Here is a 21,531-nt window from a genome sequence, read left to right as displayed (position 1 = left end):
AGGGTATCAGATGTGAAACTGTGTGATGGTGATGCCTGACTTCATCATAACCTCTGGACCTGTACGCTTTGCTCAGAGACGTGTAGTATTTCCAAGAATTCAATTATACTTTGGGTTTCGTTTTTCATTCAAATTTGCGAAATGATTAAAGGTTATTTATTTTGGCATGGCACCAAAGAGGAGGGTCTACAATTATTTTATCTCTAGGCCCCATGCAAACGCCAGAGGTTGTGTCGCTCGGGCGTTGCTAGGCTAGCCTGAAGCGAGCTCCCGTGCACCCGGCGGGTCGGCGGCGCGCACTCGAATGACTGCAGCGCCCATGATGCACCGCGCCGGAGCAGCGCGATTTCCCGCAAAATCGTTTCAAAGAGGAAAGGAGCGCGAGCGGCAAACTGCCTCCTCCACCGAACTCGTCCTCCCGGACCCAGGGACGCGACTGGCGGGGCGTTCGGCCAATCACGACGCGTCTCTCCCACCCCCCTCGCTGCCCGGGCTGGGAGTTCTCCTTCTCCCATTGGCTGTGGCGGGGAGCCGGAGGTGGGCGGGCGGCGGCCAGCGGGTTAGGCTGAGCCTCGCGAGCGAGGGGAGTTGAGCGGAGTTTTGTCTGTTTTTTCGGGGGGTGCCGTCGTTTATGTGTATTTATTTTACCTCCGCAGTATTCTCCCCTGCGTCGTACCGCTTCGTTTCTCAAGGTTAACTGGAAGACGCCGAGGACGAAAAGTGGGGAGAAAGAGGAAAACTGAAGGAGCCGCAGGGAGGGAATTTGAAATTAACCATTTAAAACCGCCCGTAATAATTCTTCATGGCTTCTCCCGAGCTGCTACAGAGATACCGCACTTAGTTGGTGGTTCCGAAGAGGAAGCTGAAACTCGTGTTTTTTTATTTTTTTATCCCATATTATAGATTCGTCTATATATATATAGTAGATTTGGGTGACCTGCCTGTGCGTTTAATGGTTAACATTTAAAACTCGAATGTTAGTACGCCGATTTCTGATTCTGGTCAAGAAAAATAAAACAGGTCTCCGTGTCCTTTGTTTTGAACCCCCGATTTGAATCTTTACATTTTTTGCTGTTAGTGTTTGTTTTGGGTTTTTTTTACCCTCCCCCTTCCCCCCTTGCGGTCGAATGGCTCCGCAGAAGCACAGCTCTGCAGGCGGCGGTTCGGGCTCGGGTTCGGGCTCGGCTCCCGGTCTGGGCTCCGGTACCGGCGGCAAGGCGAACGGCGGAGTCTACCCTCCCTCCGCCGCGATGGCCGCGGTGAAGAGGCCGAAAATAGACCAGCTGCAAGCCGACCATGAGCTGTTCCTGCAGGCCTTCGAGAGTGAGTGGCCCGGGGCTCGGCGCGGCCGCGGCTCCCGGCCCGGGAGAGGGGTTCGCTGGGCGGGGAGGAGCGCACACGTGTGGGCCGGCAGCTGGGGTCTCTCGCTGGCCGGCATTTTACCGTGCTTTCGTGTAAATATCGCGGATTCGGGGGAGGGGGGGGTGTTTTGCTTGCTCGCTCGCTCGCTTGACGCTTTGCTGTGAAAATGTTTATTTCTTTAGAAAACGGCGAGCACATGTGCCATGAGGAGCCCCCAGTTACCTGCGCCCCGCTTTTCTCGTTTGTTTCTGCGTGTAAATCTCCGTTCGACGTGTTTTAATTTGTGTGTGTGTTTGAGCGCGACTGGGTATCGGCGGTCAGCTGCCTCGGATGGCAGGAGTTGACCTGGTGTCCGGGGTGGGTAAGGTCGGGTCGTACCTGACAGCGTGGGTCGTGAACGCCTGTCGGCTGAAACCGCTGGTGGAGGACTGCTGTAGGCAGGTCCCTCCATGTTCCCGGCCAGCGTGAGGAGCTGAAGGACGTGAGATAGTGAACTTCATGGGCTACAGCTCGGTATCGCCGCTGGGCTTCGGGAGGGAAAGTATTTTAAAAGGCAGAAACCGATCTAGGTCTGTAAATATTATTTTGACCTTTTGGTAAAAATGTAGAAATGTTAGTGGAGTTTATACACGTGTTGATGTCGTGCCTTTAAAGGGAGTCGGGTTCAAACCGCTGTTTTCGTCAAATAGGGGAATGGGTGAGGTTTGGGGGATCTAGCTGGTTAACGACCTTGTGTTGTAGTTGACGTCGAGCAGCGCTGTTTAAACGAAAATGTTGCCCAAAGGCGGTTGCTAATTGAGCCCGGTTCGTTCTGCTCTGCCAGCTGTAGAACTGCCGGATTTGGGTTTGGTGCTGAACGGTACACTTCCTTTCTCTGTGAACCTGCCCGGATGCAATGCGCAGGAAATCTGATCGCTGTGCTTTAATAAACTTTTTGTTTGTGTTAAAGCGCGTTTGTTCTGCTGCGTGTTTCGCTTAACTGGAAACACCGCGGTCCCCGAAAATCTGGAAATGAGCTCATGAAACTAGTTTTTTTTTTCTCGGTTGACAGAAAAGCATACATTATAAGAATCCCCGTGATACGTCTTGTACGTCTCCAACACATCAGAAAGTAGAGACACACGTCATATCCCCTGGTGATCGCTGGGGAGAGACGAAGAAACGGTCGTTCACATTTGCCGGTTGATGCACCAAAAAATTTGTTTTCACAAGTGGGGAATATGATGTGCCTTAATATAAGCAAAACGGGTTTGGCGAGCCTTGCAGGTGTTATTTTGCTTTATAAGCGTTTTCTTTGAATTCTGCTTCAGACTAGGGAAGTGTCCCCTTGATGCCCAGTCTATGTTTTGTTGAAACCTGACCGGGACAGGAAAACGCAGTCTCTTCTGACTGGGTCGCTTTGCAAAGTCTTAAGATTAAATAAAACCATAGCTTCATGAGCTTAGGCAGACCTGGTTTATTACATTGCACTTAAACATTAGCAGAAGCGCACAAGGGGTGTTCCTTGTGGGCATGAGGTCTCCACTGTCCAGTGAACTATTTAATACACAGATCCGTAGGGACTCTGCATCTAGACTGCTTGTTCACAGCTCATTATATAGCCCGTTGGACATGGGTGAGGCGTGGACTCGCTTTAGGCAAGTTTGGACAAACGGGTGTCGTGCTCTTTGTTAGGGATGCTGAATTCCTCCTCATACGTTTATTTTCCTCTTCTTGACAGAGCCGACTCAGATATACCGGTTCCTTCGCACGAGGAACCTCATTGCGGTAAGTCTGGTGGGGGGTTCTGAAGAAGGAGTGTTTGCTGTAACTTGTCATGGCCACGGCCAGGCGCTCGCCGTCTCAAGCCCCGGAGAGTTTCCCTCAGTCCGGTCTGCTCGGGCTGCAGGGAGAGCAGTGCTTGGTGTCTCGCGCCCCTGCGTTTTCCCTCACGGAGGTCGTTTTATTTTTCAGCCCATATTCCTGCACAGGACCCTCACCTACATGTCCCACCGGAACTCCAGAACAAACGCCAGAAGGTAAATGCAGGCTTTTCAAAGACGCCTCCTGGTCCGTTTGTGACTGGAAACTGGGTCTGTCCGCGCGCCGTGACCCACTAAGCGGAAAAGAGAGTTTCCACGGCTTGTCTAGTGCCTCTCCAGCCTGTGTTATCTGCCTTTGCCTATCGCTAGCTACGCCTCTCTTGTAGGATGTATATTTTTGTGTGCTCTATATAGGTAGTCTGTCTTGTTTCCATCTAGAAAGGGCAGTTTGGTTGTAGGAAAATCTCGGGAATTAAGCAACAGCTAAACTATCGAAGCGTTGAGCAGTCAGTCATGGTGTTGAGGCTGACAGCCCGGCTTCCTTCATGAAACAGCTGAGATTGTGGGATCAGTTGGCTACTAACTGCCAAGCGAAGGCTGGATGGGTCAATGGCTCCTCTTTTGTAACCTTTCTTGTGTGCTTTAAGGATTGGTATCTGAAATTTACAGCCTTTTCTCTGTGATGACATGACTTGACCAGAAACTCGTTTAGAGCTGTTTATTCTCCAGCCCTGCTGTTTTGTAGAATAAGGCCAGACCCAGAAAAGCAGTGGGTCTGTACTGTGACCTGGAAAACACTGCAACTCGACATCGTGTCTCAATTTAAATGTTCAGCAGAACTTCCTTTAGTTCTTGAAGCTGTCCTTTAAGCCAAATAAAAAGCTGTTACTAAAGTAATAGGCGTTATGTGAGATTCTGTTTTTGAAAAAAAAAGCACAAAAACCTCTTTCACAACCCGACCCTTGCTTGCGTGAATGCTTTAGTTTTGCAGTTTAATCTTTAAGACGTAGGTGAATTTTCTCCTCTTGTAGGTTAAAATAAAACACAGTTACAAAATGACAGATATTAGAACCTGTGAATTTGTATGAGAAGATATGAATTGAATCTTCCTTATTCTGTCTAACACGGAAGCTCATAAATTAATACAATTACTGTGCACCAGGATGTTTCCAAAACAGTATTTTCCAGGTTTATTCCTGTAGATTTTATTTTCAAGAACTGCGCCGAAGTGGCCCCGGTGCAGTTCTCTGTCTTCTGGGCTTTATGGTGCAGCCCTGCTGGCTCACAGCGCTCAGTAGTGCTTCCATATGTTGTGAGAGGCTTGAAGTTCCTCCTCCTCTGCAGTGCCCTGTAAACGGTGCGGATGAAAGGAAGCCCCCTGTGGTGGCAGGAGTAGGAGGGCCAGGGAATGCGATAATGGCGCTTGGGGTTCCAGGAGCCCTTTTTGGTGGGTTGTCATAAGAGATGAACCAGACGTGCTGCTGCTGTTGAACCCTTGAGCAGTAGAAGAAAAGGCCAGTTGAACCGATGGTATTACAACCCTTTCTTCATAGGCTGGTCACGTTTTCAAGTCATCGATCGGAAGTTGTTTAGGTCGGAAGATAACTTGACCTCGTCCAGCGGAGGCTCGAGAGATTCCCACGGCGTGTGATTTTAAAGAGACCAGGAAGCTCGTGTCTTTTAAGTCTCCCTGGGACAGAGGTGACGAGAGCTGTGCTGTGCGGGGAAGTGATCTGGGCGCAGAGCTTCACGCTTCGCGTCTCCTCCACGTGGGTTCAGAGCAGGATCAGGTTCAGATTTGGGCTTTGACAGATGGGCCGCAGTTAACAGTGTTCGTATCGAGGTGTCGGTTTAGAAGCCGTATAAGTGTGCCGAAAAAAATAAAACGCTGAAGTTTTTGCTTATTTAAATGTATTTCTGAGAATTGTGCCTTGATGTGTGAGGTTTTGCACCAGCTGCAGAAAGGCTGAGGTTAACTGCTGTGCTTTTATAGGTTAACCTGGAGGTACAGCAAGAATGGCAGTGTTAGGGGGTGAAGAATGAAGATGTTGGGTGTTTGTGTCTTGGTATGTTCAGTGTCAAAACAAGGAGATCTTACACTTGGCGTTACTGAAGAGAGTTCATTAGTACTGTTATTGTCTCCAGGGTGGTAAGCAAGAGCTTAAACAGTATTGTAGTGGAACATAAGTGTATGTTGAGCACTGCTCTCAGGTATTTTAGTGCTTCACTCTTTGCTATATACAAACACAGTTGTAGTTGTTTTGATTGCATATTGTGCTAGTCATTCAGCTTTTTTTTTACTAAAAAAACCTCCAAAACGCGTTTTGTTCACTTTAAACCATGCATGTGATTTACGCTAGAAATGCTTTGAGCATTTAACAATCTTGTATTAAATGTGTAATTTGGATGATTGTTTAAGTGATTGTCGGGGGGGATTATTGGATTAAAGTAAGGGATTATATTACAGAAACCTAAGGTAGTATTTGCTCTAGGGTCTCCTGTAATTATCCAGACATCTGCCCTGGAAGTTATTCATATAAGAGGTAGTTTGTTCTCTATGGGGAAACGGTGCCGACAGTAAGGTTTACAGTCTGAAATCTTTGTGCGGTTTTGCTTAGTAATTGTTAATATTACACATTTAATATTGGCTCTTACCTAAAAAAAAAGTATTTAAACTTTCTATATAGGCTTTAAGTGACAGGTTTAAAAAATTGAAACCAGATGGATTCTTGCTTTGTATTTAAATAGGTTATTTTAAGTATTAAAATGGAGTATATCTCAGTGCGGATGCTTCACAGTTGCCTCTGTTGATGAAACAAGACAGCAGTGAAGGGTGTGCAGCCTGTTTCTAGCCATAAGCATTATTTAATAAGACCACTCCAGCTCGTTCCTGAAAGATTCCTGTGGGCCGGCGAGTTGAGGGTTACCCTTTCTCAGACCAGTGCTGAAGGCCGAGAAAGGGTCTTGTCTTCTTCAGCACTTCCTGTATCTTCGTCAGGGTTTTAAAAGTCCAAGGCAGACCCCTCTGTTATTAACAGCACCCCCTGTGTTAATAGGCAGCACAGTATCATCAAATGCATTAACTCTTTTATAGTCTTATCTGGGGATAGTTTGACCAAACTTTAAGGTGGAGGAGAGGTGTGTTCACAGAGCTGCCCAAGACTTCAGAGCACCTAAGTAATTGGAGCCATTATTCTAAACCAGTACATTAACTGTATTGGGTGTGTTATTGTGTGCTCTATTCCAGAAGGAACCTTTCTCTTAACCATTCCTTATGCGGAGCACCTTTTGGCATGTGGCATTGTTAGGGAGATTGTTTTCTTGAGACTTAGTAGTTTTCAGTCGGTCAGAACCTGTTTGCACAAATCCATGCTTTTCTAGATAGAAGAGTTTGTTTCTTCGTTGCCCTGGCCCTGCGTGTTATTGGCTTGCCCAGTTCGGGGAAAAGTTGCGGTTTATTCTGTGGATTTCTGTTCAGGAGGAACAACCTGTTCTCGGAGATTCCGTGAAAGCTTGATTAAATCGTGCTGGTTAAAGCTGTACGAGAGTATTGGTGCTAGCTGGTGGTTTGTGCTACAGCTCATTGGGAGATTCTGCGTTATGTAGAAGACCTTACTTTCCCCTCTGAAGTCTTGCGCAGTGTGAATGCTGATCAATATTATTGAGTCAAGTTGGCTGGGGTCAGTTCCCAGAGAACAGCAGTCTGCCCAGTTGAGATCATGGGCTTCTTTTCATGCTTGTTCTGTCCGTCATAAGAATACTTCTGTATTTTCTTTAAATTATTGGACAAGAACCTGTTCATTAGACTGATAACACTGTCGTTTCCTGTACATGTTTTAAACAGGTTTCTTTAAAAAGCCATTCAAAAAGTTATTTAGCTGTTTTTACTGGTGTACTTATTTTCCTGTCAGATAGCCTGAAACACGTAGAGCACTAAATGTCTAGAGCTTTTTTTGTAATTCCTAGGAAAAGAGACTTATTTAAATGATCAAACCTGCTTGTGGGCTCTTTTTACACAACTCCTGTGCAAGTTCATTGGAGGTGATGGACTGCAGTGAGCAGTGTGAGCAATGTGTATCTTGATGACAAAAACTGTCTGTGGGCTTTAACGAAGATTGTGTGGTAGTAAGAGGGTACATTGTGTTAAAGTAAGATGGAATCTTAGTCACTTGGTGACTGTTGTCCTCCCACATACTTGAGAGGTGGTTACTGAGTGCAAAATTATGGAAAAAAAAAATAATGAAATGTTTTTTTCTTAATCTATAAAGCATTTTTACAACTCGGTCTCATTGCAAGGCATGTGGAGATCTGCTTTGTAGTGATCTTCTTTTGATTTCGTTACACTTGGGCTGTGTTATTCAGTGTTGTCTCAGGGATAAAGATCTTGCCACCTTCATCTGAAGTAAGGATTACATGGCTATTACAGTCGCATCTTTTCAGATTGCTCGTGTACCTTGACAGTTTTTCTCTGTTAGTCTTTTCCCTCACAGGCCTGGTACACAGTGTTGCATATTTCTAGTATTTCCTAGTATTAACTGTTAAACCATTGTCCTCTTTTCTCAGGAGGTCTTTCAAAGTGGATGACATGCTGATCAAAGTGGAAAAAATGAAGGGAGAACAGGAATCTCACAGGTATCTTTTCACTTCGTATCGAAAACATCTATTCTGTCCTTCGCCGCGATATGAGACATCATGTTCTCTGCCATCCTAATTGTTTTGAGTATTTGGGGGTTTATGATTCTTGACTGAAGTGGCAGTATACCCCTGGCCCCATGGTTATATTGAAATTTAAAACAAAGTACAATTAAAGTGGAAACAGTTTTTTTTATGTCACAAGTGCTACGTGCTACTTGTCATCATCTGGTTTTACTTTTCTTTCTACAGCTTGGCTTCACACCTGCAGCTCACATTTACTGGTTTCTTCCATAAAAATGGTACGTTTTTGTTTTATTGACTTCAAAAAGGATTACTCCCATTAAATGTTGTCAAGCTCTGAGCAGCAATTGGCTAGTCTGTGTCGTGGTGGGGGGGAGAGCCTGCTGTTGTGATATCGTTTTAACGGCTGTGTTTTTGTTAACCTGCTTCAGTCCGGCTTCCGTGCCCAGCTGTATTGTACTCCAGGTCCTGGCCACTGCCTGGACTTGGTAGCTGAAGGTCACAGATGCCTTGCTGTCAGGCGAATGTGTTTTGGTTAACGCTCTGCTTCTGTACAGGGAGTAAGAAGTATTACACCTGCCTGAGTCTTCAACAGTGTGTTTCCTCAGTCACCTTGGAATGTGTCCTCTGAGCAGTGTGCCCGCTTACGCTGAGATTTAAAATCGCCTCGACTCTAATAAAATGCCGTTTCTCTTGCAGTGCATCCTTCTTTTCTTGATAATACTTATAATAATATTCAAGTTAAATTCGCTAAAACCCTTAGTTCATGAAGCTGATGAGGATTGAATCTGAAGTATTGTCCTTCACCTGCCAAATTACTGAATTCATCTCACAATCATTTTAAAAGGCTGGCATTGTGTACAGCGTTAGGGGCTGCTTCAACTTCGCTATCCATAGCCCTGTGCAGGAGTCAACATTTCTTTTACTGTAGCCTTTTACGGTCTAATTTTTTACTTATGTGTTGAAAAGGAGGGAATAAAGCTCTGAATAAATGTTTTGCAGTTAACTTATTTATATCAACAGGGATTTATTTAAATGACTCATTTAAGATAAGGTTAAGTGTAACTTGTGTCCTCATTTAATCATATTGTGATCAGGTGGCATAATATTACAAGCAGAGGTTTGTAAACTTTGACTTCTCAGCAGTGAAGAATCAGGATATGCATATTTTACCTTGTATTTAGAAAGTCTGTTCATCACAAATTTATTCAATGTCACCTTGGATCTTAGCATTCAGTTTTTCGTCAGTGAGCATTTGAAGGTGAGAAGAGTGACTACTCTTAATGTGTTTTTAATCATTAGCAGAGATCAGTTACTGCCAGGTTATTGACACTCTAGTAATGCTGTTAATCTATTGTAAGTTGTATACTGTGAGGGAAAAGTTATATATTGTGAGATCTGCAATGCCATATCTAAAGCTTTAGCCTAGAGTGGTTTGGCTCAGTATCCCAGTTTCAGGACATACTAGAGTGTGCACTGCTACATTAAGGAAGATGCAGTCATATTTCTGCCTTATGTGTTTCTGTCCCTCATGTGCTGAAAACAAAGTAGTAGAAGCTTTTTAACCTGATTCAGATGTTAACTGCTCTGTTTTAATTTCTAGCAGTTGTATTTAAAAGTTTATTAAACAATGTGGAATAATGCATTCACAAGTACTTTAAAAAGTCTGTTATAGATGGCACTTTTTGTCAGTGCCACTGCTTAACCTTCCTGTTGATGCTGTAATACTAACATACTTCTGCTTGGTGCATTATACTGTTCAGAAAGATGTTTGGCTCTAACTGAAATTCTGTGCTCCAAGATTCACTGATGTGGACTGCAAATCAAAACTTTTGACTATTTTTTATCGTCTTCATGCCAGCCCTCCTGTTAATGCAGATCTGTTTTTAAGAAAAAGCAGTCTGACGACGAAAATCTAAATTTAATGGTATTTTTTTTCCAGAAAAGCCATCACAGAACTCTGAGAACGAACAAAATTCTGTGTCTTTAGAGGTGCTACTCGTTAAAGTCTGCCATAAAAAGCGAAAGGTAAGTGTTAATCATACGATGTTAGCTGACGCTACGTGCTCAACAGCTGTAACAGTGCTCTCACGTAATTGTTTTGTTGCAATTACTAATTATCACCTTTTCTCTCTTTTGGAAAAAGTCTGTGTTCAGCTGCAGGATAAGCAAGAGAAATCTGGACCCAAGCATTTTCTGTTTCAGAATGCTTTCTTTTATGTTGGTGTTTAAGTGGTTGTGATGAAACAGCTTGACTCCCCTGAACGTGACTTGTTTCCTCTGATTCCTCGTGTGCTTTCTGCTGCTCTGGCCTGCGCCTCTGCTCAGCTGCGGGGGTTTCTCCTACAGCCAGATGACTTTCGCGTAGTGAGTCATGGCGGTGTCACTGTACGGCCGTAGGTTTTGTGCGGGCAGCTAGGCTGGACGGGTCCCCCCCACTGAGCAACACCTCCGCTTCGTTCGGTCAGCGCTGAGGCAGGGCTGTCTGGCAGAGGGGCGACTCACTCATGCTGGTGAAATGTTAATGAAATCCCCTCATCGAAAAACATGCGTTTGAGCCGCTGCCAGACTTTAATATGTATTTTACTCCCTTTCATGCTAGAAATGTCCTAACAAGTACATAGTAATGTGGTTAGTAGGTCTAAAAATTATAAATTAGTAATGTAGATTGACAGAATACAGGTGTTGACTTCTCTCTGCAGCACTTCTTGGTCTGTTATGGATGTTGGGATCATTATGTTCTTGTTTTCCTAAAATAACTGGTAAAAGTGGCTTCTCCTTGCTGCTCTGTAGGCAGCCACGATTAAACTGCCAAGATTAACTTGGAAAAATTTCGTAGGTATCAATTGCGTACGTGATATACAAGATGGTTTGAAGCAAAAACATAAAAACCCTTCAGTGTTCAAGGATCAGACTTATTTTAATTGAACAAATTATCTTTTTGCTTAGTAATTTACAAGAAAGGGCCGGGTGATATATCATATTTGTCTTGACTACTAGGTTGATGGGGACATGTTGTGTATTTGACATTGAAACATCTTTTAAAATGTGGATTATTTGATATTTTCCTTTCTTGTCTTAAATCTGATAATGACAGATAATTACTTGATACACTCCAGTAAATTGTGACAAGACTATAAACTCTCAGCTTCCACTGTGCTAGAACTGTTTTCTAACTATGAGATCGGCCTTTATAAAATATTTATCTGGAATCCAGGATAGTTTACAACAGAGGAATTTCCCATCCTTTTGTCACCCCATCCCAGCCTTTCCTTTGGAATGGTGTAACTGCCCCTCTTTGTGTCCTTTTATAATACAACCCTAATTCACTGCTAGCATCAGCTCCTGACTGGACTGTTTGACACTGAAGGAGAATTACAGCATTTAATACAGGACCATATTATGTGTGTATATTGCATTTCATTTGTACTTATGCATCTTTTTGGGTGCATCGCCCATCCCTGGTTGGATGCTTTAGGGCTTGATACCAGCAGACAGAATTAAAACAAACTTCAAAGAACGGAGTGAATATTGGTACACGCACAGGCAGTGTGTGACGTGCTGCACTGTGCACTGTCGGAAAACCTCACCTTCGCTTGAGGACGAGGAGCCCAGACCGCAGTCGTTCAGGATCAAGGCAGAACAAAATTCTGACTTCTACAGACGCCAGAACTACTTTGCATGTGTTGCGTAAATCACTTGTTTTAACCTATTTTTCCTCCCTGTCGGCATCATCTGCTGACAAGCAAATTAAATGTGGTTCTGATTTACTACTAGGCTCTTCCAGGAACAGGCTCTGATGACATTCTTGGAACCTCAAGCTACTAAGAGCTCGAGCGTGATGGGTTGAATGGCCTCCTCTCCTTCGTAACGTTCTTTATGTTATTATGTTCCTATCTGTGAATGTGCATGTGTGCAATCGGGAACAGGCTGTTAACCTCACTGAAAAGTGGTGCTGGTCCTTATTTTATCTGTAGGCAGACTGTGCAAACGGCAAGTCCGTAGCAAAGCAAACGGGTCTCTGTTTTTCCACGGTTTTCCTACATTGAAAACTGGGCCAGCAGTCTGGAGCCCGATTGTTAATTGAGGCGCTGCGAAAGGGAGGCTGAACACGTCTTTTCTGTTTCCAGGATGTTAGTTGCCCAGTGAAGCAGGTGCCGACGGGTAAAAAGCAAGTGCCTCTGAACCCCGACAGCAGCAGCAACAGCGGTGGCGGCGGTGGCGGAGTTGGCCAGACGAAGCCTGGCAGCTTCCCCTCTCTGGCCGTGTCCAGCAACGAGTTTGAGCCCAGCAACAGCCACATGGTCAAGTCCTACTCCCTGCTCTTCAGGGTCACCCGGCCGGGGCGCAGGGAGGTCAACGGGGAGGCCAACGAGAACATTGGCAAGTGCTGGTCTCCGGGAGAGGTCCGCCGGTCTGCCTCGAGAGTTAATTGGAAACACAGCTGCGGTGTTGGGGTTTACGAGGCAGCTTGAGGAGGAAGAAAAGGGCGGGCTTGCCTCATGCTTGCCGCATTCCCTGTTCTGGAACTTATTTCCTGTGGGAATTACGATAGGTGGACGTGTCTCTTGTAGCTGCGGTTAGTTCTTCGGGAGTCTGTCTCACAACAGTAAGTAACTATATTTATCTGCTGGACTCTTCTAGATGTTATAGAAGAACTTCCGGCCAGGAAGAAGAGGACCTCTTCCCACCGTGAGGATGGGGAAACGACTTTTGTGGCACAGATGACGGTGTTCGATAAGAACAGGTAATCAAGGTGGCAGGATCTCCACCACCATAATCGGAGAAAGGCCGTTGCTTCTTCTAAACTTTGTTTTATTACATATTCTATGAGCAAGTCCTTCCTGTTAGAAAATCATGCTTTTTTAACCTGGCAGTCAGGTTGCAGTCCCTGTAGGCAGTAGAACATCCTCATTTCCATCCATTACTTCTAAGGAATTGCTGCTTTTTAATACAATTACAAATTTACATTTGTACGCTTTGTATAAGTGGATTGTTTTCCATTATGGTGGCAAGTGATGCATCTTTTCTTTTACAAACCTGTGCAGTGACTCTTGCTGGTGATTATCTAAACAAGTGCCACATTGTTCTCCAGAGCACGATTCCTGTCTGTGCCACTTTCTTAAGGCCCCTTGTGGAGCTCAGAGTTGATGTAGCGGCTATTTCAGAAATACAGGAAATGGATTTTATCAGAGTTGCTCAAAACCACAGAGGCGGGGTCCTCGTGTTAGAAGCACATGACCTTTTGCTGGACTAACAGTAATGACCAGGCAATTGATGCTAAAAGCTCTGCCTTTTTTAGTGGAGTTGTGATGCAGCAGGAGAAGGATAGATTTGTCATCAGTGTGAAAGTGTCGTGACAACACGTGGGGGGAATATGACAGCTGAGACACTGCTGTGTATATTGCTGAATTGTTCCTGTAATTATTATTTTTAGAGGAGTTTCACTTTGGAGGCAATATACCTAGTTTTTTCTGTGTGTTTCCATGCAGAAGCCTCAGGCTTCCACGCACTGAAGAGTCAGGGACCGCAGACAGAGTGTGCTGTTTGCTGTTGTGAAGTCAAGTCGGGTGTAATTCGTCTGCATGTTTTTTAACGGCCTGTTCTGTGAATGAGCTCTGGGTGTTTCCGTAGGCGCCTGCAGCTGCTGGACGGAGAATATGAAGTGTCAATGCAGGAGATGGAAGAATGTCCAGTCAGCAAGAAGAGAGCAACATGGGAGACCATCCTGGATGGGAAGGTATCTGCCAGACAGTGACCGTACCCCCGGAGGTCTAAGGTCATTTTACTGTTGATTGCGGTCTTATGAAGTGTTCCCAAGTGACAGTCTGGGGAAAACAAGTGTGGACCAGTACGCGCTATTGGGAGGTTCTAGGACAGTGCGCTTGTTTCTGATCCTGCTGGTAGGTGTTAAATTAACCCAGTGAAGCATGTTAATTAGAGTGAGGAGCTCAGAGCTGAGGTGTACTACAAACTACACCCCATGAAGGATAGAACTTGGCCTTCTGATCTGATATTCCAGTGAAAGTTTGAAAATAGATTGCCTCGATCTCTGTAGATTTGAGATTTCTACTAGTGTTCTTGAGTATATCCCGATTTTATAAAGCAGTGTGGGACAAAGGGGTGATAAAAGTTTAAAAGGCTGGGTTTTGGCAGTTTCAAATTAACTTTTAAAGGGCTTGTCCCTAAGATTAGAAATTGCCAGTGGGCCTGGTTCGGGGTGAGCTTGCACATGAGCATGGCGCGAGCGGTGGATTCTTGCTCCTCTGGGCTCGCAGACGGTGACGGGATTGTTCACGTGCTGCCGCTTTCAGAGGCTGCCACCGTTCGAGACGTTCTCTCAGGGACCCACGCTCCAGTTCACGCTGCGCTGGACAGGGGACACTAATGACAAATCCACCGCCCCCGTCGCCAAACCCCTGGCCACCCGCAACTCGGACACCACCGCCGTGGAGAGCAGGCCCAGCTCCCTGAAGCCAGCTCAGACAGTAGGTAAGGCCGTGCGCCGCGCCGTCCCGGGACTGCTTCAGGCAGGCTGCTGTCCGCACAGTCGTGCACAAAGAGTGCCTGACAAGGGCCAGCCGTGCCCTGTGGATGTGAAATGATTGCATAACTCAAGTACGTTTCAAGCCTTTCGTCTGGGGTGACGCAGTGGGCAGGTGTACTTGCTCCCGGCCCGAGGAGTGTTTGGGGTCCCCTGGGGCAGCCGACACCTGGCCCGGCGCAACTGGAGCTGGGATGGGTCTCGATGCCCCGTTTTAGACCGGTGGTTCAAAAGGTGAATCATGTCTTTTTGCAGCTGTTAAAGATTCCATTAATACGGAACTGCAGGCAAGAAGAGAGCAGATTACATATGAGCCTCGTCAGAAACTACGAATATTTTACCAGGTGAGGTGCTGCTTTCTGATCATTGCCCTGATAACCTTTGAATTCATTTTTTGTTAATGCTGGAGGAGTGTGTGGAGTTTAGTCCAGTGTGCTGCAGTGTGTCGGACCATGTAACCATCTGCGGAGCAGTCAAACAAATTATTCTTGGTAATAACAGAAAGCTGTCCTGAGTTAGACTTTGGCCTGTTACCTGCTACTACACCTTTGTTCACCTGGTTGAAGGCCCCTTGCTGAAGCTCCTGCTTCTGCAGCATTTCCTTCCACTTCTGTGCATGTTGTATAGCAGATATCACTGTCAATCCATTAATTATCAGTTAAAGACAACTTATTGGCTAAACCAGATCTTAGAATTGTCTGTGTGCGGGGGATGTTTTTTGGAAATTTGGAAGGACACATTCATCAGATGCAAACAGTGGGTAAACCAGCTGTGTGTAAACATCCAAGTTGCAGTAAATCTGTTCAGTGGGTTTATGTAGTGTATAACTGCTTATACGTGATTTGTGACGACTCTATCTCGCATCCATCGCAGTTCCTTTACAACAACAACACCAGACAGCAGACGGAGGCCCGCGATGACCTGCACTGCCCCTGGTGCACGCTGAACTGCCGCAGGCTCTACAGCCTTCTCAAACACCTCAAGCTCTCCCACAGCCGCTTCATCTTCAACTACGTGGTGAGAGCTGCTGGTGCCTCCGCAGGCCTGTCTGCCCCGGGCCGGGCTCTGTGAGCTGTTCCTCTGGGCGTGCCAGTTCGACAAGCAGCTCGCTGCGGTGCCCGTTTGTCCCAGGGCTGTTCCTCTCCCACTCTGCTGTCTCAGCCAGCCCGTCTTTGTAGTCGGACTTCCAGTGGTTTGGAGTAGCGGGTAGTGATTAAGCCACTCTATTATTGAAAAAGCTTCAGCAATAATAAGTCACCAACACTTGCCATGTACGGGAAACGAGGGAGGTATTATTCGTAACAGGTAATAATTCCTGTATAATAGACTTTATACAGGGGCTCTCAAACGTTTAAGCGCCAATATATTGGTTGTAAATAATGAACTCTTACAAGCTACTCCTATAAAGAAAAACGGGTAACTATTGTAAGGGTTTGGGCAGTGAGAAAAATATATATATTTTTAAAAGGGTGGTACTGTAATGCATCTCGGTGTATTTGTACATTTTTTTTTTTTAGAAAGAAGGTTTTGTAGGGAAGTATTTGCTGAGCTGTGGTCTTGGATCCTCCTTGCTTGCTGTTGTTTTGTCTGTTCCAGAGCACTGCGCCCCCTGGTGGGGACCTTTTCTTCTCCTTAGCCTGTCAGGCAGGGCAGGATAGTGCAATCCGAGTCCCTTGTGACCTCGGTCACCAGCTGGTTTTAGTTCCAGCTGAGCTCTTGGTTAATTGTACTTCAGTTTTCATTAATACTTAAGTAATTAAACAATATTTTTTGTTCTCTGTCCCATTGCTGATTTGCAAGAGATTTTAAATTTGCCTATTCATTTTGAAAACGGCAGCTTTTTGTGAGTGGAAAATAAAGGTATTAATCAGTCATTAGCTCTGAGGCACTCAAGAGTCTGGCTGAAATGAAGACCAGTAGACGTTGGGTTCTGCTGGGGATCAGGACAAAGACTGGTAGTCCCTGCTGTAGAGTGGACCTGCTGCCACTGACAGTACAGTGGTTTCTGCTCTCCTTTCCACTGCACTCAGTGAGCTGGCATCTCACTCTGTTCCCAGGAGCAGTTACAAGTCTACATGCAGAGCCTCTGTGCATTGAGAACTCTCAAAAGTAACCAAACGCCTGTTTTCCCTCAGCAGTCCCGTGGCTGTAACAGGGGTCGCAGCTATGGCGCTCTGTGTGGTTAACTTTGCGCTCCTAGTTTTGTTAGATGTGTTGGCACTCTGTCTCAGTGGTGCTTGCTTTTACACATCAGGGCTCCTGCTTCTGCGCGAGGCCTGTTTGTCAGTCACCGGTCCTTCCTTCCTTCCACAGCCTCACCCCAAAGGTGCTAGGATAGACGTGTCTATCAACGAGTGCTACGATGGATCCTACGTGGGAAACCCGCAGGATATCCACAGCCAGCCGGGGTTCGCCTTCAGCCGGAACGGGCCGGTGAAGAGGACCCCCGTCACCCACATCCTCGTCTGCAGGTGGGTCGGTGACCGCGCCTCCAGCCACGCGTGTCCGCCGCGCAGTCATGCGGTCTCCAGCCTCCTAACCGACTAATTACCGCGATCCGTCCGCAGCTCCAGTGCCAGTGGTGGTACAGGCCTTCAGCACAGTGTAGCCCTGCTCTGCTCTGAAAGACACTTAAATTAGGCAGTCAGTTTTGTATGGTATGGTATTTTAGTATTGTAGGGTATTTTTGTCGTTGGATGTGAATCCCGAGGTTAAGGGCAGGGAGTGAGAGTTTTTTTTTGGGTGTGTCATTAAATCTTCCACTAATTCTACATAAATTGGTTGTGCATTGAAGAACCGTTTTCTTAAATACTTGATTTCATGTGCTGTTGTGTAGGTAGGTTTATGCACTACTTTGGTGGTCTAGTAGACTTGTCGCGAGTTCCGCAGAAAAGTGCTTTCTCTGTTCCGGCTGTGATCCGTACCGTTTCCCCCGAATCGCAGGCCGAAGCGCACAAAGCCCAGCCTGTCGGAGTTCCTGGAGTCGGAGGACGGCGAGCTGGAGCAGCAGCGCACCTACATCAGCGGCCACAACCGGCTGTACTTCCACAGCGACAGCTGCCTGCCGCTGCGGCCGCAGGAGATGGACGTGGACAGCGAGGACGAGAAGGACCCCGAGTGGCTGCGGGAGAAGACCATCACGGTGGGGCTGGGCGCCGCGGTCGAGCGCCGCCTGGGTCACCTGCGCCGGCACCGAGGGCACGCAAGGCCCACGGGCATCAGGGCCCTTCGGACCGGAGCACACAAACTGAGATCCTTTTTTCAGTTTAATGCCTAATGTGTTACAGCTCAGCTGTCACTCTTCTAGATTGTACAGTTTAATACACTTACCTTGCACGTCACAGCTAGCACTTAACTCGCAGCGCTTGTTACACGTAGTCAGGCTTGCCTTGTCTCGGATACAGGCCGTCACTGCGTGTCCTTGGTTCTGTTGGCAGAGCTTATTTTGTCTGCCGTTCGTGTGAAAAATGGATTCGGTTTCCTTATTCCTATTTTGTCCCCTCTTCCACAGCAAATAGAGGAGTTTACAGATGTGAATGAAGGAGAAAAAGAAGTCATGAAACTCTGGAACCTTCATGTGATGAAGCATGGGTAGGTTTAAAACCAGGATTATTACCTCTGACGCTTGAATTCTTTGGAGAAAGCATTACGAAGCCAGGGGTTTTGAGGGACCGTTAGGTAAAATCGGGAGAACCATTAATAATTTCTTACACTTATATAGCGCTTTTCTGGACACTCAACTCAAAGTGCTTTACAGGTAATGGGGATCCCCTCCCCCACTACCAATGTGCAGCCCCACCTGGATGGATTAGAACTCAAATCAGGAGAAACGTCATTTCACAAAATGTTGTAGGGGTTTGAAACAAACTACCGAGCCTCATAGTCGAAGATGAGGCCCCAGCTTCTTTCAAGAAACAGCTGGGCGAGATCCTAGGATCATTTATCCACTAGCAACCACACGAGCTAGATGTGCTGAATGTTTCGCTCTTCTTCGGTGTCTTGATCTTCTCCAGTGGGTGTTTTTTAATCGCAAGGACTGTCCTGGTGACCTTTCGGTCCCATGAGGCCAACAACTCCTCTGGGGCCCCCGGTGGCAATTCATGGCCTCTTTGTTTCTCTGCCCTTCCAGGTTCATTGCAGACAATCAGATGAATCAAGCCTGCATGCTGTTTGTTGAGAAGTGTGGGATGCAGATCACCGAGAAGAACTTGTGCCGGAACTTTCTCCTGCACCTCGTCAGCATGCATGACTTTAACCTGGTCAGTATAGTCACCATCGACAAGGCGATGGCCAAGCTGAGGGAGATCCAGCAGAGGCTAGAGAGGGATGTGGATATGGGTGACAAGGCCGGCAGCCAGCCGCCCTCCGTCGAGGAGCGGAATGGGGAGAACGGCCTTGAGGCCCCCTCGAGCGACCGGAGCCCCGAGCCCGACAGCGGCGCTGCTTTGGGAGCCCCCAGACACAACAAAAGGCAGAAACTCTGAAGCCGGAGCTCTTTACGGACTGAAGCGGACTGGGGCTGTGAGGGGTGGTCCGGGGTGGGGTGGGGCGGGGGCAGCAAAAGAAAATCTTGTTCAAAATTGAAATGAAAAAGAAAAATAGATTCCAAACAGGCACTGGGTACCAAGTAATCAAACCAGTGTTGGGCTGTGGAGCTAAATTAGAAGGCGGCGATCCATTCTAGAGATCTTTTAAAATACAAGTAAGAGTTTGTGGTCCATTTGAATATCACTACACTAAACCATTTGGGAATTATAACCTTTTGCTTCTGATTTTTTATGTACATTTCTTTGTCAGATTAGTTAACGTATATTGCAGTATAACGATCATGTAATCTGGCATAATGAGGCTTAAAAGAGAAATATCACGATGATCAGCAGTATTCGTGTCCATCCTTTTGTGTCTACTGTGACAGCCCTGTAATCTGTTAAATGTATTTTAGCACTTGTCTTGTTCTGGGTGCCTGTTTGGAAAAACTTTATTTACTTTTTAATATATTTTGAATAGAAAAAAAAAACATTCAAAGATTTTTTTTCCCGACTCTTGCTGGCATTTTTTTGTTTTGGATGCATTAGTTGTCCGGTGCAACTGGTTGTCTGAAAACTTGAACATAAAGCATCGTTTTTTGTTTTTGTTTTTTTCCGTAAGATGTAAACCTTTTACCATTCTGCTGAAAGGCAGGCAGGTAGGTCTGTACACAGGTGTTCCTAAGAGTAATATGACCCAAAGCCCTGCCTTTTGAGAAGAGCGTGCCTGTGGATCAGCCACTTTTCTGAGGGGGAAAAAAGATGCACTGCAGAACTGGACCAGAAAATATTGTCACTCTATATGCAAGTATTCTGATGTGGTCTGTCCGTGGTAACAGGGTATTTATTGCAGACACTAACGGAAAACAAGGATTCTGGCAGTATTTCACTGCATGCAGGAACTTGCTTATTACTCATGCAATTGTTTACAGATTTTTTTTTTCCAATGGAAACGTGGTTTTTACTACTAGTGCCGTATCAGTGGAGCAGGCTCAGTCCTGGTGAGCACTGAGGTCCAGTGACAATGACAATATCACCTCATAGCTTTTTTTTAATGTACTGCCATAGATTACATTTTTCATATTTAAAAAGTTTTTTTTTTATTGCTGCTCTTATGGTGTTTTAAATGTTTCTTAATTCATTCCTTCTTGTAATAGCTGGGAGCTGACCCCTTTTTTGGAGACTTTTGGGACACCTCAATGAACTCTAAAAAAACCAATGTGAATTTTACTGTCCTGCTCTGTTTGTAAAGAGCATTCATTACTCACGTCTGTTTGTAAAGAGATTTACTCCTGAATGACATACAGTGCAAAACAATGGCATTTCTGTTTGCCATAGTTTTCAGCTCTTCATTAAGTATATTTAAATGTATTTTCAGTGATTTTTTTGAGTTTACAGGAAAGACTTTGTAAAAAGGGGTGATCTACAGCTCTTTTAGGAACATTAATTCGCCAGCTGAAAGGGTGTGTCTTTCTGTGAAGTCCTTTGGGTTGTGCTTTGAGGGACAAACAATGAAAGCTTTTCTCAACTGTTGCTTTAATTTGCTAAAGCTGTGCACATATGTATGAAAAACATAGCTTGGTTTGGGGAGACTTGTAGTTTCAGGATTTTGCTCTCATTTCTTAAGCAAGCTTGACTATGCTTCTACTGCTTAAAAAGGAAGACTGGCATTGTTTTGCACAAGTGTTTTTTTTCTGGTGGCCCCAAGAAAAGGAAAAAAAAAGAATTTAAAAATATAAAAAATCAAAACTACATTGTTAAACCATCATGTTAAAGTTGTGAATTTTGTAATAAAGGAGCTATAGAAAATGTTGGATGTTTTCTATTTAAAATAAAATAATTTTTACCATTGTCAGCAATGGTCACTTGCAGTTTGAATGACTTCTGGGTAATAAGGTCTTGGTCAGCTTGTTTTACAAGCTGGAGAGGAAGAGCAGCGACAGTGGGAACAGTTTTACAGGAAGCCCTGTTGTCCCACCCTGGTCTGGGACGACCTCTGTCCCTTTTCAATCCACCTCCACTGTGGCGCATCAGTCTGCTAAATTGAACCATTTGCTTGTATTTTTAAAACCCTTTAGTTTTTTTAAATGGTAAAAGATTAGAAATTAAGAAAGCAGTGCTTGATGTTGGGTTTCACTTGGTGGAACTGATACATTGGGTCTGTTTCTTCAGAGACGCTCTTTCTCACCAGCCTGGAAAGGACAGTTGACAGGGTTATGTCCTTGGTGCTGAAAACTGTTCAGTGGGTTTGAGCTCCATTGTAATGAAATCCGGAGGTGAGAGGTGTGCGCACACTGCGGGATTCAGAAACTGCTGTAAACATCCACATGCGTCTGGAATTATTCATGATGGAATGGCAGAGACTTGAAAGAGCATATTGCAGCTTGGCTAAACAGAGCTTGATTGAATAAAGTTTGTGAAATTATCACGTTCTCCCTCATTAGTATATTAAACCCCACCTGAATTAATCTATCAATGTGGTATAAATCTATACTTTTAGTTTCCTGATGATTCTTATACAAAAAAAAAATTAATGGATTTAAATATGAGCACCTTTAAAGGCTAAATATAAAAAAGGATTCTCGATTATAATCACGAGTAGTAACCAGCCAAAAATAAATCGCTGAACTGGTTTTTGTTT

At 45.3% G+C, this 21,531-nt stretch overlaps 1 protein-coding gene across 1 annotated transcript; it reads left to right on the top strand.

Annotated features, from left to right (window-relative positions):
• The first annotated feature begins 533 nt into the window (after window positions 1-533).
• Window positions 534-20,745, top strand: suz12b (SUZ12 polycomb repressive complex 2 subunit b). The gene is made up of 16 exons (XM_015356498.2): window positions 534-1,323; window positions 3,083-3,129; window positions 3,316-3,380; window positions 7,728-7,796; window positions 8,049-8,098; window positions 9,763-9,848; window positions 11,951-12,203; window positions 12,465-12,567; window positions 13,455-13,560; window positions 14,135-14,312; window positions 14,620-14,708; window positions 15,238-15,381; window positions 16,678-16,835; window positions 17,308-17,506; window positions 17,876-17,955; window positions 18,494-20,745. Exons 1-16 carry the CDS (start codon window positions 1,128-1,130, stop codon window positions 18,846-18,848), a joined length of 2,178 nt encoding a protein of 725 aa, XP_015211984.1. The 5' UTR covers window positions 534-1,127; the 3' UTR covers window positions 18,849-20,745.
• The last annotated feature ends 786 nt before the right edge of the window (window positions 20,746-21,531 follow it).

The sequence above is a fragment of the Lepisosteus oculatus genome, chromosome 9, assembly GCF_040954835.1.
Source record: "Lepisosteus oculatus isolate fLepOcu1 chromosome 9, fLepOcu1.hap2, whole genome shotgun sequence".
NCBI classification, from domain to species: Eukaryota; Metazoa; Chordata; class Actinopteri; order Semionotiformes; family Lepisosteidae; genus Lepisosteus; species Lepisosteus oculatus.
This window is presented reverse-complemented; position numbering and strand designations above follow the sequence as displayed.

Excerpts from the sequence above, each read along its gene's own strand:
- suz12b (XM_015356498.2), top strand. The coding sequence starts at position 1,128 with ATGGCTCCGCAGAAGCACAGCTCTGCAGGCGGCGGTTCGGGCTCGGGT. Across the intron at positions 12,204-12,464 it reads GGAGGCCAACGAGAACATTG|ATGTTATAGAAGAACTTCCG; the intron begins GCAAGTGCTGGT and ends GGACTCTTCTAG. Across the intron at positions 17,507-17,875 it reads TGCGGGAGAAGACCATCACG|CAAATAGAGGAGTTTACAGA; the intron begins GTGGGGCTGGGC and ends CCTCTTCCACAG.